General features: G+C 44.7%; 1 protein-coding gene across 2 annotated transcripts in view; it reads right to left on the minus strand.

Moving 5' to 3' along the window:
* Positions 1-17,546, minus strand: part of ALK (ALK receptor tyrosine kinase) — a 547,569-nt gene that overhangs the window by 115,247 nt on the left and 414,776 nt on the right. For both annotated transcript variants that reach the window (XM_075127046.1, XM_075127045.1), the window contains exons 7-8: positions 8,537-8,668; positions 6,665-6,765 (exon numbers count right to left, since the gene is read on the minus strand). In XM_075127046.1, coding sequence (XP_074983147.1) covers positions 6,665-6,765; positions 8,537-8,668 — 233 coding nt within the window. The remainder of the gene's footprint in view (positions 1-6,664; positions 6,766-8,536; positions 8,669-17,546) is intronic.

The following is a 17,546-nucleotide window of genomic DNA, read 5'->3' on the forward strand; positions in this document are numbered from 1 at the left end:
CTCAGATTTTTTTTAAAACTCTTCTATTCGCTGAAATTTTGCAAAATGTCATTTTCATTCAACCCAAAACAATTTAAGTTTTTTTTAAATGCCAGTGAACCAAAAGGGACGCAGTGTTTTTGTAGTCATATTGGTCGCAGGATGTTAAAGAGACAGGGTGGGTGAGGTAATATCTTTTATTGGACCAACTTCTGTTGGTGAGAAAGACAAGCTTTTGAACTTACACTGCGCTCTTCTTCAGGTGTGGGAAACCAGTGAACTACGTATCCATTATTTGCCCAGTTCCAGATGAAACAGACAAGTGGGGATGAAGGGAGGAGCATGAAGACAAGGTAGCATAAATCAAACATCTCTGCATAGGATGTAGTGGCTTCCAGCTTGCCACCTGCCCAGATACTTTTAGCTCTCTAGAGCAAGGCAGGATGTAACACTTCCTGGTGTGGTGGCTGTACTGTTGCTGGAGATGTAATGCCTGTTTCAGGGAGGGATGCTGCAGGAGAGAAGGGCTTTATGTTGGTGTCCTGTTGTAGAAGCCCTGCTGCCATTCCAGTGAAATACAATCATCTCTCTTCTGCTGCATCTTAGTGTCAGGTGAAATGATCCTGCTGCTGTGAAGTACTTAACATTCCTTCAGGTGATTAGAAACATCAGATTATTATACTACGAAATTGTAATGATAGCTTTCTCTTGCAGCCCATTGGATTGGAGTTTGGCGGTGATGTAAACCACTTCCTTCTTGGCTCATCAGAAGTAAAACTTCTGTGTTGATATTTTTGCATATTAAATGAAAGAGGTGAATTTGAAACTGAATTGATCAACCTTTCCAAGCCAATGATTTTAATCTATAATGGGGAAAAGAGTGTATCTTTGTGATGCAAAGACCAGTTCCTCTGCAAAATACCTTGAGACTTCAAATATGGACTTGTGAAGCCACTTCATTGTGCCATTCTGACTACAACAGTTTCAGGCTCATACACAAAGTCTTGAGTAGCCCAATATACTACCACAGGAGCCTTCTAGCTTCCACATTCTCTGAGGACCAGCCCGGCAACAAGAGTCAGTAGAATCTGAAGTGATGAAAGAGAGCACCTTTGGCTATAGCAAAACTGAAAGCTGAAGCAGTCAGTGAATTGGAATGGATGCACATGTCAGCTGTTTGAACGAAAGGAGTAGTTGGAATCAGATGTGAGAGAAACTCATTGTCGAAGTGCATCATGCAGACTGTAATGGACTGGCTCTGAATGAATTGACTGGCATGGTGCTCAAATGAGAAACTTTGGCTGTGATTTTTATGGTTTCTAAGCTTCACAGCAGGATATTCCAGGTACTTTCACACCTGCTGAAATGAAATGGAGCAGATGATCAGATGGATGCCCTAGTTAAGACTTCTGAATGAGGCTGGCAATCATTTTATGGAGTAAGGCATCAATGATGGCAGATGAGTCCTGACAACAGAATGGTGGCACATTTTGAAAGAGCTGAATCCGTGCTCTTGGTGGCATATCCCTGCATTATTCATCAAATGGCTCCTTGGGTCCTGGACTGGCAGCAAAATATGCTGAAGCCAGAAACACCATTAAGGAACTAATTAACCATCTCCGGTCGACGCTGGCTCATCAGTGTCTTGTATTCTGGATTTTGGAGCCCTGCTTCAGATGCAGATTAGCTGCTCATATGCAACCTCACTGACTCAGTAAATGGAAAGCTCTGAAATGATTAGGAGGAATTAAAAGAACAAGTCTGAGGTTAAAATTTAGTATATTGAGGCAAAATAACTATGCTGCATTGCAGACAACAGGCCACCAGGCAAAAGGATGTCATCGGATAGTCCACAAGTTTCGTTAGAGACAAGGGGGACCTTCAAAATGGTCACGGTAGACACTCATTTCACCTGAGCAATTGCGCAAGATTTATTCCTGTTGATACTAACATGTCCTGGGCCATTACGTAGGAAGACAAAAAGAAACATTGACGGTAGGTTTTGTAAAACCAGATGGTTAATCAGTCCAGGCCAACCAGGAATTACTGATCATGAGGCATGTGCAATGTATTAGCTTCTTAAATGCAGAAGAAACAAACATATTGAGAGTCACTTGGGTCCTCACCAAGACTGTGTCTGCTTACATCTGCGAGACTCTGGTACAAACTACTTCCCAGACAAACTTCTGGAAGACCATGAGAGACAATGCTACATGCTCACAGCACCAGGCTTCTAAAGGGAAGATGGCTCAATGGCAATCTGGAGTGTTGCAGCCCCTTTTTTCATTCTAACTTGCAATGACCTTCAATATCAGCATTATGGCTCCACCAATCAGGGAGGCAAGGCCTGGCATCAGCAAAGATTGTTGAAGAATGGGAGAAAAGAGGGATATACAAAGATAGCTAGCAACAAAAGTAGCTCAAAGGCAGACCGAAAGGAATCTACCCATGCCTCCCCTTGGAACTGCAGGAGTTTAATCCCATTGGATGCCACCCCCTCTAACCTCAACCAGCACATACATGCTAGAGGTTGACATATTGTGAAAAAGCAGCATGACTTTGACAGTTGCTGGCAGGGTTTTTTGCTGCCTACAATGTTTAGTGCAGGTATCTTTGAATGTTAGCTATCCTGCACAAATCAACTGCCGATTCTTGCATTTCAACTCTGTGTTGCCATGGCTCTTCTTTTGTGGGCAGGGAACCATGAAAGTTGCCTTCAGATGTGAATGTACTAGCTCACTAACTGGAATCTAGGTATTAAGGAAGCTCAGAAGAAATTTTATCATGCTCAGGGTGGAGTGGACTTACTGAAGCAAAAATTGAAGCTACAGGCTGAACACATTTAACACAGCTATAGATGAGTATAATCCCATGTGGCAGACACAGCTCTATAAAATCTGAGCAATTTTTGTCCGTGAATGTGAAGCATTTTAGAAGCATCACATTGCTAGCATTGGCAATGACAACACTTTTTTGCATACTAGAAATGGAACATATAGAAAGAAGCACATTTCAAGCTATGAGCTTTAGAAAGATAACTATTTGGACCTCAGCACAAATTCTGCTGGGCCTCTTGTGAGTATCATGCAAGTATCATGAAATTCCTGGACTATCATGCTTCTGGTCAGGCCAGTGACTCTGTGAGAGTAGTTTCTTTTGCAACATGTTGGCACTTCTGCTTTCAGTCTTAGATTGGATGTGCAAGCAAAGAGGCTCATGGAAATGACAAAATGATAATCCACCTGCTTTGATTGTTCAATTCTAGTGGGGTTGAGTGGGTCCCCCCCCCCCTTCATTTTATCTCGATCATCATCATTGTTTAAAATACTCCTCAACTTTCATCATTTCATCTCCATGCTCTGGTTTCATAATGGCAAAAATGAAAGCACAAGTTGCATTTGTCCTTGGGAGAGAGAAAGGGGCCTCATTCCACTGAAAACCAAAATGAACAGGGGGAACAATTCCTCTACCAGATCACAGGGCACCCATCTTGTCCTTTGGAAATCCCAGAGATACTGGAGATCACCTGATGAAACAGGGAACAGGCAGCGATGGAAGCAACAAAAGAAGGAAAATGAAGCGTGTATTCACCACTTCCAGGTATTTAAAAATAACACCCTCAAGATTAGAAAGGACTTGGGCAACGTTCTGCAAAATGAAACATGTTAAAGGAAAGCCAGAAGTGCTGGAGACATCTCCCTGTAGCATTTTTCACACTCAAGTGTTCGGAGTCAATGTTATTAACACGTGTCCTGACTTATTTAAAACTCCAGAAGCAAGGGAAAAAGAGAAAAATGCACGATTGGTGCTTCCAATACAGCTGCTCTGGGAAATTCAATAGGAGCTCCCATTATTTATTTACATATCAAAGAAACAGGCTGAAAATGAATTTAGTGCTGGTGAAAGAAGCTGGATCAATGGCATTGGAGGATGGAGCCTTCTTTGTAGCCAGGGAGGATGGATAAAATCAGCACAAACTTCTTCACCAATGTGCCACAGTTCTTCTCTGGACAGTCCACATTTGGGTGTAAGAGGAAAGTTGAGACTTTCTAAAACAAGTTTGGTTAACTCTGGCACCTAAAATTGGCTTCCAGCTTCCACCTCCAGGGAAGGTACCAAAACAGCCTCAGAAAAGGGTTCTCACTACATTACAGACATGCAGGAATCTGTTCTCACTGTCCCACAGCACAATTTTGCTACTTCAAAAGGTTTAGCTCAAAATCAAATGAACAACTAAATTAGTGGGTGCTTATCTGAAGAGACTGGCCCCACTTACTCAGCCTCAGCTTCCTGTAAGAGAAAGTCAGATCTCTTTATGGGACTGGAATACATTTTTCGTACTGCACAGGATGACGCAGTGAGCACAGCAAAGGGAGAGCAAGCAGGACTCTGGAATGTGAGCTGCACTGACAATGGGACAGTGAGCAAGAGCTCCACCTATGGGAGCAAGCAGGACTCTATGGGAGTTTTCTGGGATCTATTGTCCCTCATGTATCATGAATAAATTTGTCAGAGAAATTCTGGTTGCGAAAGAACCCAACCTGGTTGTGACATGCCAGGTTGAGCTGTCAGCACTGACCCGTAGAACAATTATATCTAATGCCTGAACTTGAGCCAGCCCCATTGGGAAGTGACTGAGAGGGAAAAAATAGGAAATGCATTATGTTATTTCACAGCCACTTTTCTGACTAAAACTCCATTATGAGAAAGATCATTTGCACCTATTGGCGGGATAAATAGGAGGGAAGGTCTCCTTCCTCTCCTTATGTTAGGCTGAGAAGTGGCACTAAATTATTCTGATCGCAGAAAGATTGTTCCACTAAAATAGAATTTGAAGCTCCCAGGGACGTGTTGAGAACAGAGGCTTTTACACGATTTAAAAAGGCAAGAGACAAAACCCCTCGCCAAACTCCTTCACTCTTTATTACCAACAGCTGCAATGCTGCATGTGTCCGGATGCCTTGTAAGTGCCAAGGGGAGTAATGGAGGTGGGACAGCATGTGAGCAGATACAATAGATGGTAGCTTCCCCTCAGCAGCAAGTTTAATTATTTGCACTATCGTAGGCTCAAGAAAAAAATTATATATATGGGGAAATGATTTCCCCCAGCTTCCTGCAGCAGGCAGGTTATGAAAAATATTCACTCTTGCTGGTTTATGACAAAAGGAGGCCTTTAAATATTCAGATCCCGTACATGCCTTTGGAATGGGGGAAGAAAAGGCAGAAGGAGTCTCCTACAAAAGCAAGAGTGCAAGAGCATGCAGGGAACGAACTAGCGTTCATTTCTCTGCATGAAGTAAGATGCCTTCAAGAAGTGAACCAAATCAAACATTAAATCAAAGAAAACCCCTTCCTCTGGGTGTCCCAGAACATCCCATCTTCTTCCTTCCTGTATAGGGACTGGAGCACACACAGTCTTTGTTTCATGTCTTACACAATACTTAGTACATTATTAGTGCTTAAATACAGAATGATCTATATTTTCAAACATGACAAATGATTTTGGGTGTCCCAGATTTTTGGGTGACCGGCCTGAGATACTTTAAAGGAGTCTGATTTTCCAAAAGTAGAGTGTCAAACCCTTGGAAAATCAGAACCTTTTGTGGTGTCTCGTTGTGCCAGGCACCCTAAATCACTAACTACTGTTAAAAATGTAGAACAATAAATAAATATCACTGCTACTATCATGCACTATATGAGTGCAGACCACTGGACATGTGATGTCTCCAATCTACACGCATCCCTTGGACGTATCATTATCTAAACCACAATTTGAGGTTATACACGATTTACTCAGCAATGCTAGTTACTCTGTGTGACCAAATCCTGCAGTTCTCACTCACTCCTGGCTCAGGAAAGTCTCCCACCGACATTAATGTCACTTTCACCGAGTGAGGGCTCAGCTCTGAAGTGCAGAGCAACCTCAGCTTCTGTTAACTTAGCACTTGCAAGAACAGGGCCTAAGGGAGGTGGTAGAATCTCCTTCCTTAGAGGTTTTTAAGGTCAGGCTTGACAAAGCCCTGGCTGGGATGATTTAACTGGGAATTGGTCCTGCTTTGAGCAGGGGGTTGGACTAGATGACCTTCTGGGGTCCCTTCCAACCCTGATATTCTATGATTCTATGATTCTAAGCAAGGAGTAGTGGGATTGCGGTGGGGCACGATAAAGCCCCGGTTGCCTGAATACTGGATGGCGATTAGGAAAGTGCATTCTGCACCTTCTGAATAGATTAGGAGCCAGTCTTGAACACACTCCTAATGCATATGCATCACTACAGCTGCCTCTGATTTCTGAAGACAGAATGTCTTTGGGTGGTGTTGCTGGCACAGTGCACCTCTCGATCCCCCTTCTCGTTGTTACTTTGGCTGCTTAAGCCACAATATAGCCCTTCATCTCTGTATTAACAAAACACTGGCTGATCAATGCATTAGTGTAAATACATTATACTGGGTTACATCCACAATGTAAGCTAGTCAGGCTTCATTTTTCATAGAGTCCAGTTTGTGGGTGCTTTAAGAGAGCATCCAGATCTCAACGGTGCACACAGATCCACAAAATGGGCATTTGCATGTCTGTGCACCAATCTGAGCCTCCAAATGGGAGATTTGGATGATCTGCCAGTAGTGGTGTTTGAAAACCAAGTTTGGAAAACATTGTGGGAGAAAGAAGAGACTTTAGGACTTGCCTCACAGGGAGAATTCCTAATTGGAGCTGGAAACACAGCGCTGGTCATGATGGTTGTTTCTGCCACTGGGACCTCACTGGTGTTTAGCAAGAATGCACAACCTAGATAAAAAACAAAAGAGAAGAGCAGACATGCTGTTGCCACTAACTTCTGGATGCAAGGTTTGTAAAAGGCCCATCAGAACATTCCTCTAAGAACCTTATCTAGTCTGGTTCCAATTGTGTTAACTGGTCCCTGTTTCAGGGGGATAACATATGACAAAAGGCATTTTTCAATTTAGTTTGGATGCAGTCAATACAGCTTCCCATACTCTAGGGCCCTATTCGGGAAACATATTTAAGTGATCTGGCTATCTTCTTCACACACATTATTTTTCTGCTTATGCGTAATTTGGGATTAATTTTCTTTGCTGGATCCACAACAAAATGCATGTTAAAAAAATTAATTTTAAGTGAATCTTCATGTTGGTGAAATATACCAGATTAATAGCAATGCAGTTGGAGTCCTGTCTGTTCCTTTAGGCTAAAGGTCACTCATCGTAACAAGGACTGCAGGAGGAACTGGAAACACAGATACTTTCTTGCAGAGGGCATAGGGAGTGGAGGAAAACGCAAAGGGAAATTCTTTGCTCTCTCTCTACACAGAGCCAGAGAGGGCTGAGTCTGTGGGAACGATCAGTGGGTCAAAAATGCGGACAATGCAGCGGCTGCAAGCTTCCACATAAGCTTTGCTCCCCCTGCCTTGGGGCAGGAGTACTTGTGAAAGACGAGAGATTAGGCTGCACTGAACCCTGCCTATATGGTGTGGAGAGGATTCCAGTTCTGTCCTCACCCTCCCAACTCCTATATGCTTCCCCTACAAAGAAACCTAGTTATGTGGCTTGGGTTGAATTTCACCATTGCAGAATAGAGAAATCATGAAGCAGCAACACTTTACTGTTCGCTCCCCAGGGTGCCCTCTCTAGCTCTCAATTATCTTACTTAGCCATGCCTCTTAATTTCTTTGTTCTCTGCAATATTGTGGGGCAGGTCATCCACTGGTAATGAACTGGCATAGCACCACTGCAGTCAATGACTCTACCCCAGCAAAAGAGCTGGCCCTTAACATTTCACTTTGTCGGTGTATTATTTAACTCTGAACAGTGTTTTTGGGATAGTGTGTACGGCAGACACTACTCTGTCTTATTACTGTTTTCCTTTAGTGGCTCTGCATCTAAGCAATAAATGTCTCCTCTGATTTATACTATTGTATGAGGGAAAATGTTCATGGAGGCAGGTAGTTTGTATGCCACATTTCAGCCTGGTCATAGTTCAATGCCCAGGATATAAACCACTGAATACTGTGGGTTTATGAGAGCAATGTTGAAATTGTAGGGGGAGTGGAGGGGAGTGTTTGTGTGTGTGTGTATTGGGGGGGGATTGAGAGATGATGGGGCAAAGAGGACACGGGATGAAAAGGAAAGCAAGGGATGGTGGGGAGGAAGGAAGCAGAGGCAGGATTAAGAGAAAGTAAATAAGGAATTGTGGAAGGGTGAAGGATCTGGCTGGCTTGGCAGGGTGGAGGCAGGAGGATGTGAAGAGGATAAAAAGGAATAAGGACTTATCTGAAGTAAAGTACAGAAGCTTGGGACACCAATCTCTAGTGACAAGACAGACAGGACAATGACAGCCCCAGTGGTCTCATGCTCAGTGTTTAAGGTGGAAAGATAGGTTTTGTTTCACTGAAAGCTGAATATAAAGGACTTATGAAAACAAGACAAGTGCAAATCCTGTGTTCTGCACCGAAAAAACCCTCCCTCTCTGTCTTTAGCATATCTCCACCCTCTTTGTTACCTGCCATTCATTCCCTGAATCTCCTGGTACACCCTCATACCTTCTAGTGAAGGGAAGTGGCTGTACTCCAGGTTTCCGATCTGCCATGAAGGAGTGAGAGAGGTGAGAGAGCCCTGGGTCCAGCCGCAATCCCCTTCTTCAAAAGAACAGTAAAAGCCAGGGGGGAGCTTTTCTGCAAGAGGGAGAATCCAAAAAAACACAGGAGAGCTGATGAGTGGATTCCTGGGCACAGCAGAAGGAAAGCAGTGAATGTTCTCCCAGGGTTATTTTGGAGCAGGCTGACTCTTCCCATCTCCAAGTGGCCATTTGCTGTTGCCCATCATGCCATGGGTGACAAGGTGACAACACTTCAAGGTGTGACTGTTGGCTGAAAGAGAGGGGTAAATCCCTGAGAGTCTGGACACTCAGGTTCTAGTTTCAACTCCACCCCTTATTCTGCTCTGATCTCAAGCAAGTCATTGCACTTCTTTGTGCCTCAGGTTCCGCATCTGTGAAAGGGGGATAGTAATACCTCCCCGACTTTGGAATGCACTTAGGGATGAAATGTGAACATTTTGTTTGCAACCCTATTTGCAGTTTTGAAGCTCCCTCTTTCATTTTTTTACTGGCTTGTGCTTTTTAACAGAGTTCTGCATTGTAAGTCCCAATGTTTTATTAGTCACTGGCTGCCTGTCTCTATGGTCTGGTCTACGCTACAGAGTTAGATCGATGCAAGGTAGCTTACGTTGACCTAACTGTAGTAGTGTCTACACTTAAATTTCGCACCTGCCACTGTATCTTCCCCGGTACGCTGACCTAATACCTCTACCTCCATGAGCGGCATAGAATCAAGGTTGATGTAGTTAGGTCAATGCAGTGTCAGTGTAGACACTGCCTTACTTATGTCAACAGTTACTGGCTTTCAGGAGCAGTCCACAATACCCCACATTGACAGTATAATTGGTACAAGCACTCCTGGTGAGAGGACAGACAGTCCCTTAGCCCATGCCTTGTGAGTCCGAGTCAGTTGGCACCGGCCAGCGAGGGGTGTCTAATTGCAGGGTAGACAAGATATTAGACCACACACACACACACAAAGGTGAGTAAAGCAGAGTAATAACCCCTTTTAGCAGGAGTGAGAGTGAATAGCAACTACACTTCAAAACAGCACTGGGGTTACACAGGGTGGTTTGATTAGCGGCACAGAATGACCGGATTAGTTGAGTGATTGAATTAGCTGCTGACAAGTTGCTGTGACTCAAGCTGTTGCACCTCCACTTCTTTACTTCAGCCCAGCCCCTGGATAGGCCAGCTAGCTCAATCTTAAAGCACCACTTTGCGTAGCCAATTAGTTCATTTTATCATCCATTATCATTGCATAGCTTTGAGATCTGGGACCTGTGTCTTGGGTTGTTCCTTTACTGCTCCCACTGGGACCATTAGGTCTGAAATTACAACTTGTGATTTTTGTGTGTGGAGACGAATTAGGGGTAATACTCGAGTTACAACTCCAGCCAATTGTGCTAGGAAGACACACCCACAGACACTGAATGCGGAGCAAGGAGTCAGAGGGAAGTGATTTGGTAAAGGTCACTGGCAGTGCCATTAACTCTTGCAGGAGAAACACAGGATCCTGAACATGTATCTTGGCCAGAAAGTGAAGGAAGGATGGATTCTCCATTATGTTGTTTGAAAATGTGATTTCAATATAGCTCACATAATCCTGCTAGCGACTGGGGAGCTGTGAAGGGCAATTGAAAAAACCAAAAGTGAATGCAGTGGTGACTGACAGCCCTGAAACCAAAACTACCTATCTTCTCATGTATATTTATTTAAAGTATCTATGGCCCTCATCACTGCAGTATCTGAGTTCCACAAGATTTAATAAAATGCTTCCTTCCCCCACTTCTTCATTTGCAGGAGTAGTTTAAAAGATCATTTCCTCAATCCACCCCCGAAGTTTTCTGTTTATACAAGAAGTATCATCTTGTCAGAAACTGTACAAGAGGCCTATCATCAAGATGCTGAGCACTATCAATACCCATTCACTCCATAAGGATCACAGGACACAGCTCCTCACAGGATTAGGCCGTAAACTTCTCTGCTCTCCCAAAGTGCCTCACTGCTGACATAGATATGTTAAGAGGGTAGTTCAGAGTCCATGGCCTATTCAGTTTTTGGTCTCTCTTCAGGAGGCCAGTTAGTCAATGCTGTGATGATTGTGTCTGTGATGTGAACATCTGATTTTCTAGGTAGGAATTGGACTGAGAATCACCAACTCATTCCACGTTGGCCACCAACAGTCATCTCATGTCCATGGCTTTCAAGAGGGACTGCTCGGGCTAGCTTTGAACTTGGGACCTACGGTGGAAGTGAAAATCTCCTTATCCCATAGCCATCCAATCTACCATAAATCAAACCTTTAAAAGTACATTTTTGGTTTTGCCTTTTAAAGTCTCCAGATTTGTGCAGCCTTCCCTACACTCTCTAACTAAGACGACAGAAGCTTCACTTGATTATTTCACCATCTCGGCCTCAGGCTGGGATCTAGATAACATGACAGAACCAGGTGTGCCCTGAATTCCTATTGTAACAGCTCAGTGTGGTGTCTGATTGAATGCATTTTCCTGTCTGGGAGGCTGTAAACAAGCCCAAGCAGCGGGGGAGACATCTAAGCAACAAACCCTGCCTAGAGGCTAGAAAAAGCTGTAGCTCAGCTCGTGATGCACAATAGCAATAGAGATGTGTAATAAAAGCTATTACTACCACAGTGCATCTCTGTCCTCCTCCTCAAATATGTCATTATGAATTGCTGAATGTCCTGCACTCTAGATGTGCTGCATTCTCAACTACTATTGTTTAATGCTTGGTATATGTAGAAAAGCGATGGCACCCATTTATTGCCATTCCAAGGAAAGCTTTCAGGATAGAAAAGGAGTACTTGTGGCACCTTAGAGACTAACCAATTTATTTGAGCATGAGCTTTCGTGAGCTACAGCTCACTTCATCGGATGCTGCTACTCTGAAACCTTTCAGGATAGAGCCATTCTAAACACGTTACCCTGATTCTTGGGATTTACACACAGCAGGCTCTCGTTAGCATTACACAGATTAGTGAGGGCTATATGCACTGCGCAGAGGGAAAAAAAAACCTTCTGGATTGAAAAGGTAATATCCACATACACATTGCATGTTTCTGAAGTCCTTAGCTAGGCATAACTCACATTGTCTTCAGTGAGAGTTCTGCTTGATTAAGGAGTACAGGAGTTTTATGAGGGTTGGTGAAACCTACTGTATTTGATAGCATTAGAGACAGGCAAACCTCAAAAGGTTCAAACCACAGTGGGTATGTCTACATCGCAACGTAAACTTGAGCTTAACCTCGGGCGCAAACCTAACCCCCCTTGTTTCTACACTGAAATTGTGCTAACTCAGGGCTTGGTCCCAGTGTCTCAGGACGTGCAGGGTTCAAGCACGAGTCAAGCCAGGACCCAGGGTTCAAGCCCTATTGCTTTACAGTGTAGACACACCCCACTTGACTCATGTCCCGGGAGTCCACCAGAAGTATCCCACAATTTCATGGACTGACTTCCTTAGTTCTCTCTATCCCAACAATCTCCACTTGACAACTGAAAACAGAAGCCACCGCCCTTGGCATGGGTGGGGGGGTATCGTAGGCCAGGGGAGGCCAAGTCTTCCCAAACAGCAAGGTGTGGCCCCGCCTATGCACCAACCTGAGTCCGCCTCCTGCATCTTGCTCTTTCCCTGTAGCCCTAGCCCAGACTGCTCCTCTTCCCATCTTTGCTAAGATTCTCCCCCGAAGAGGGTTGGGGCGAGAGTGGGCCATCTGGCTGGCCCGGGGCTGCCCAGTGCTCTGACTAGCCAGCCCGGGCAGGATGGCCTGGAACTCGGGGCAGCAGGGGTGGGGCTCCTCTGGCTGTGAGTGGGGAGAGGAGGGCAAGGCCAGGGGCTAGCCTCCCCACAGGGGGGGTTCATGCACCACCTATGTCCCTTGGCGTACAGCAGCAGCTCAGTGAGTCAGCATTAATCCACTGTCTTCTGATCAGCGAGCTGCAAGCACACCACTGGAGAACCTCCTGGGTTTGCCGTGGAGACCAGACTGAACAAGCCTTTTGCAAAGCATGCTGCTTCATGGTCTTGGGCACACAGCCAGATTTTGGTGAATCTCTGGTGCAAGGCCAATAAAACTGTGGCCTTCAGCAAAAGCACCAGGAATGATCATGTGTACCAGCAGATAGCTAAGAAGCTGGCAGTTTTTCCAGTCTGGTGATCAGTGCAGGGAGTGTATTAAGAAGCTGAAAAGCGAGTACCAGACAACCAGGGACAAGAACCGCACCCCGGGCAATTTGCGATCATCATGCCCATTTTATGAGGAGTTGACCAGGTCCTAGGCACTGCACCCAACCATTCATGACGACCTAGTCAGTCTGGATGGTGCTGGGCTAGCCCCTGAATCCAGCCAGGAGACTGATGGGAGCCAGCAGCAGGCTCCAGTGAGGAATATGAAGTGACTCTGTTTATGAAACCAGTCCCAGAGTAGGCTGTGGATCAGGACCAATAGTAAATTCTAGGTCCCTACTTGGAAGAGCTGTTTGACGCATCTCATCCTGAAGAACACTCTGCTAGTGAGCCTGCAGCAAACCCAGTGGAGACAGAAGCTGCTCCAGAGCCCGGTAACTTTCTGACTCCAATATAGTTTATTACTACAGTAATGTGAGAGATTTCTGCTCTAAGAAGCACTGCAATAGTTATGAGAAGCCCTGGCTACCAGCATGTATCCGCTAAAGGTGGATTATATCACACCACCTTAGCACCCTCTTCCCCCACCTCCCCTCTACCATATAGAGTTCAAAATGGCACCTGGGAATTTGAAACATTAAAAAACAGCGTTAAAGAGTATTTTCACTGCAGAGTCACAGATGTTTGCTAGGGTCATTCATGTTTTCCTTGCAGTAGTAAGGGCTTGAAATTGGCAGCTTTGTAATCAGTCCACAGTCTGTGGAGCAGCCTGGAAACAGTGAACTCAGTGTGTGCATTTGGGAAACCGTTTTCTACTTCCTAATCTAGTCCATTTCAGTTAGAGGTAGTCCATGAAGTCTGCAGGTCACAAAATCACTTCTCCCAAGTGTGAGTGGGGTGTCTGTTTTTGTCCAGAACTGTGCTGGGTGTGAAGAGGAGGCAAGCTATAGAGTTTGGAGTGTTTGCATGCAGCAATAACAAGCTAGGCATGTGGAAGCTAACAGAGCATCCTGTTAATTCCCTCATGGATTCTGACACAATCGTGGTTGCGGATAGCTGCAAACTTTTCCTGAAGCTGGAACTCCAGATCGTCAGCCACACTGTAGGGAAGGGCATATTTTCCAGGCCTTCCTCTATAGCTGACTAGCCCACTCCACCCATACAGGAATTACTGGTGAAATCTTATATCACGTGCTATGCACAAGGTCAGACTAGATGATCATTATTGTCCCTTCTGGCCCTCAATAAAATTTATGAATCTTTACTGGCTATGGAAGGAAGTTTCAGATCTGGGTCAAAGAAGCCTCTAAATGTGATAACACTTAAAGCATCCAATAGATCTTTAACACTGTCGCCTACATATTTTTTCCCCATTACTACTTGGTCTGCCAAGTTCCATCAGAAATGAAGTGCAAAAAGGGACTATCCATTTCACCACAATAAAGAAAAAAAAAGATTTTCTTGTAATGCCAAATGGCTTTTTTGGTGGAGATCGGAATTCTGTCAGATGCAACCCTTTCAATGTAAAGAGGGGGAGAAAGGTTTGTAACTTAGCAAAGGTTTATGCAAGACAGGAGAAGGCAGGGCACTTTTACAGAGAGCATTGCATGGCAACATGCCAACTCACCATTTCTTCTCTGGATAGCTTCTGTTGAGTCATATCCATCACCAATGCACAGATAAATCAGCTGGTTTTCCTCACAGAATTTCAGTTGGATAGCATATGGGGCCCAGTAGAATTACCTATGCTTTGCAGTCATTTGGTCACTCTGACTGAAACCTGAAATACACATTTCTAGTCTAGATGCCAGGAACACTCATTCCCCCACAGACATAAATGCACATTTCTCCACCCACACACAGAGTGGAGTTTGAGTCACCAGAGCCTGAAATGGGACTTGAGCCCTATAACAAACTTTCCCTATTCTTTTATTTGGCAACACAGGAATGTGAATTTAAAAGAATGTCTTTCCCTTATCTCCAACTCCTCTCCTGCTTCTCCTAGAACAGCTGCTTTTCAAACTTCAGAGTGACTCCCTCTTTAGGTATGAGGGCTACATTGTGAATGGGGGAGAGTTTTGATCAGTCACAGGGGTGATGTTACCCTTGGGAGTTGTTTCCCCCACCCCAGGGTTTTCAGGTGTGTAACTGCAGTCCATACATCATAATCCATAGCACACGTAACTGGGTTAGCTCATCTGGCATCAGAGAATCTTCAGCCTTTGATTTGCTATTCCCTCACCCATGGAACCACGCACAGACAGCACTCTGAGATGAGGGATGCTCTTGAACCAAAACCCCAACACCTCCTGCACCAGAAAAGTACAGATCTAAACTACTGGGGGTAAATTCTTTGCTTTCGTAAAACAAAGTTGTGCCAATTTATGCCAGAAGAGAATCTGGCCTTTCATCTCTGTCTTGCATCATAGCAGCCACATCACCTAACTGGCTGTATTACATCAGGGGGCCAGTGGCTGCCTTTACAGCAATTTCCAATCCTTGTGTATGAATTTGTCAGAGAAGACATAGGATGATCCACTCCCTGAAATCTTAATTTGTTCTACTTCTTTCACTCCCCCATCATGATCCCTGTGATGACCACAAATGCAGAGCTTCAGCCCCCCCCCCCACAATACTATCAAAATAGAGAGAACAAAAGACATAAACCAGCTTGATTAGATGCCTCCAGGTTCCCTGTAATCACAGGAAGTTGGTCTTGCAGGATCCCTCTGGCTCAAGTGATCCTAACATGATCACAGGATGACTGGGGGAGAAACCAAGTTTCCTGCCCATATTCAGTAGGGGAAATTCCTTTACAAGCACACTGTTGCCAATCTGTTACATCTATACATATGACCCCAAACCACCATGGTTTGGCATCTGATTCCATTTTGATTCTTTGAGGGGGTGGGGTGGGTCTCTTTTCCCCGAAAGACTGTTTGATTAAAAATCAAACACCAACATTTCTTTTCTCCAGGGGTCCCTAATTCTACTTACACTACAAAGACTAATTGGCTGTATGCAGCAGAACCACCATGACATTTTCTTTGGCCATTAATAAGTAAAGAGGTGTTAACAGACAGCAGGCTTTAGGGCTCATTTTGAAAAAAGCAAAGAGCAAAACAAAACACAAAAGAAAAACAAGAAAAGGCAAAATGAGTATCTTCAAAACCAAAAGAAACGGTAGAAAATCACAAAACCTTGAACTTCATAAAGAGAGACACCATCAGTTAATAATTTGGCTTGACCCTTTCTGACAGTTCTTTTGTGTATGTGGCAGCAATGCCCAGGGAAAACATAAAACAAAAACCCCAACAACCTACAACGATTCATTTTTTTCCATGCTTGAAAACATTGATGAAAATGTTTAAGTTGTCAGGACTAAATGACAACCTTAATGATGAAAAAGATTTGGTACTTTGTGTGTTGGTCTGATAAACCGATGTAATTGATGTGTAAAATGTTTGATCGTTTTTTGTTCTGCAAAAGAACCTTATGCCAACAATAGGCAATGTCCCATATGGTCAGGGCAGCTCTGCAACAGCAGAGAATTTAATAATAGAACTGAATGGGCTAGTACTCATGAGCTAAGCAGTGAGTCAGTACTTAGATTGGAGAACCCAGTTGTGATGGGGTATACAAAGCCTACATTTGGCCTGAAGGGGCTAAAAGGCAATAGGGGGCTCAGGTAGCCTCCTGAACATGCTTTAACTGGAGGAGTGGGTTAAAAGGCACCGAGAAGCCCAGGCACAGGGGGCGGACAGGTAGCAGGAGAGAGAAATCCTTCTTCAGGAAGCCAGACAGCAGGCTGAGTCTCGAAGGGAACCACAGAGTGGGTAAGGCCCACAGGCAGTACCTTCTCCAACCATCGCCCGCTTTGAGAACCAGCAAATCCTTGGTCCTTTTGACTCTAAGTGACTGACTGGACTTCAGGGGCCATGCCCCAAACTGAAGGGTCATATAAGTAGGCAGTAGCCCAGAGCAGCAATCAGACTCGCTGCTTGGAGGACCCTTCCAGTGTTGGTTCCCACCTGGCCCTGGACTGGGACCTGGTGGAGAGGGAAGGCATCATTCCCCATACCACAACCCTTTTGGGGGTCAAGGCCAAGCTACAGGTGAAAGGCCAAAGATTCCCAGCTTACGGTCAGGGACAGGCACATCTAGTGCTCTTTTAGAGAGGGCAAAGAGCTGGAAGTCAATTGCGCTAACCACTAGGTTTTTCGGAAGGCCGGGCAGCCTATCACACCAATGGAAACCTAGGTACTGGAGGAAGTGACTCTAGAGGTGGCACTCTTCTCACACCCTAGAATGAAGGGTCACAGTATTATTGAGGATGCTGTCTTTCAGAGGAGAATACCTGTGTTATGTTGTTGTGGTCAAACCCAAAGTTGTCTATTATTCCCTTCCCAAGAGCTGGAAATGGGAACTCAGACATCTTGGCTAAAGTCTAAGGTAGTTAATTATATTCTGCTCAGGTTTTACTCTCATGGTATTTTCAGCTGGTCATAGTGGGCCAAATTCTCCACCTGCATAACCCCATTGACTATAGATGTCGACATTTCAATGGTGGGTGAAATGAGCCATATATGGTGTATGCATTTCATGTCACTGGGAGAGGGGCATTGGCTGCTTGGCCAGCTGACCCACCATGGTCTGGGATCTGGCAGCTAGAGGCACAACCCACCCCCTAGCCAGTTAGTGTGTGCATGCTGTGGCTGGCCAGAGTCGCTAGCCAGAGGTGCATCCTCCTTGCCAGAGAAACAATAAACATGTTCCCATAGGTCTGTCCTATTCCAGAAGGATGGTTCTTG

The sequence above is a fragment of the Caretta caretta genome, chromosome 3 (genome assembly GCF_965140235.1).
Source record: "Caretta caretta isolate rCarCar2 chromosome 3, rCarCar1.hap1, whole genome shotgun sequence".
Classification (NCBI taxonomy): domain Eukaryota; kingdom Metazoa; phylum Chordata; order Testudines; family Cheloniidae; genus Caretta; species Caretta caretta.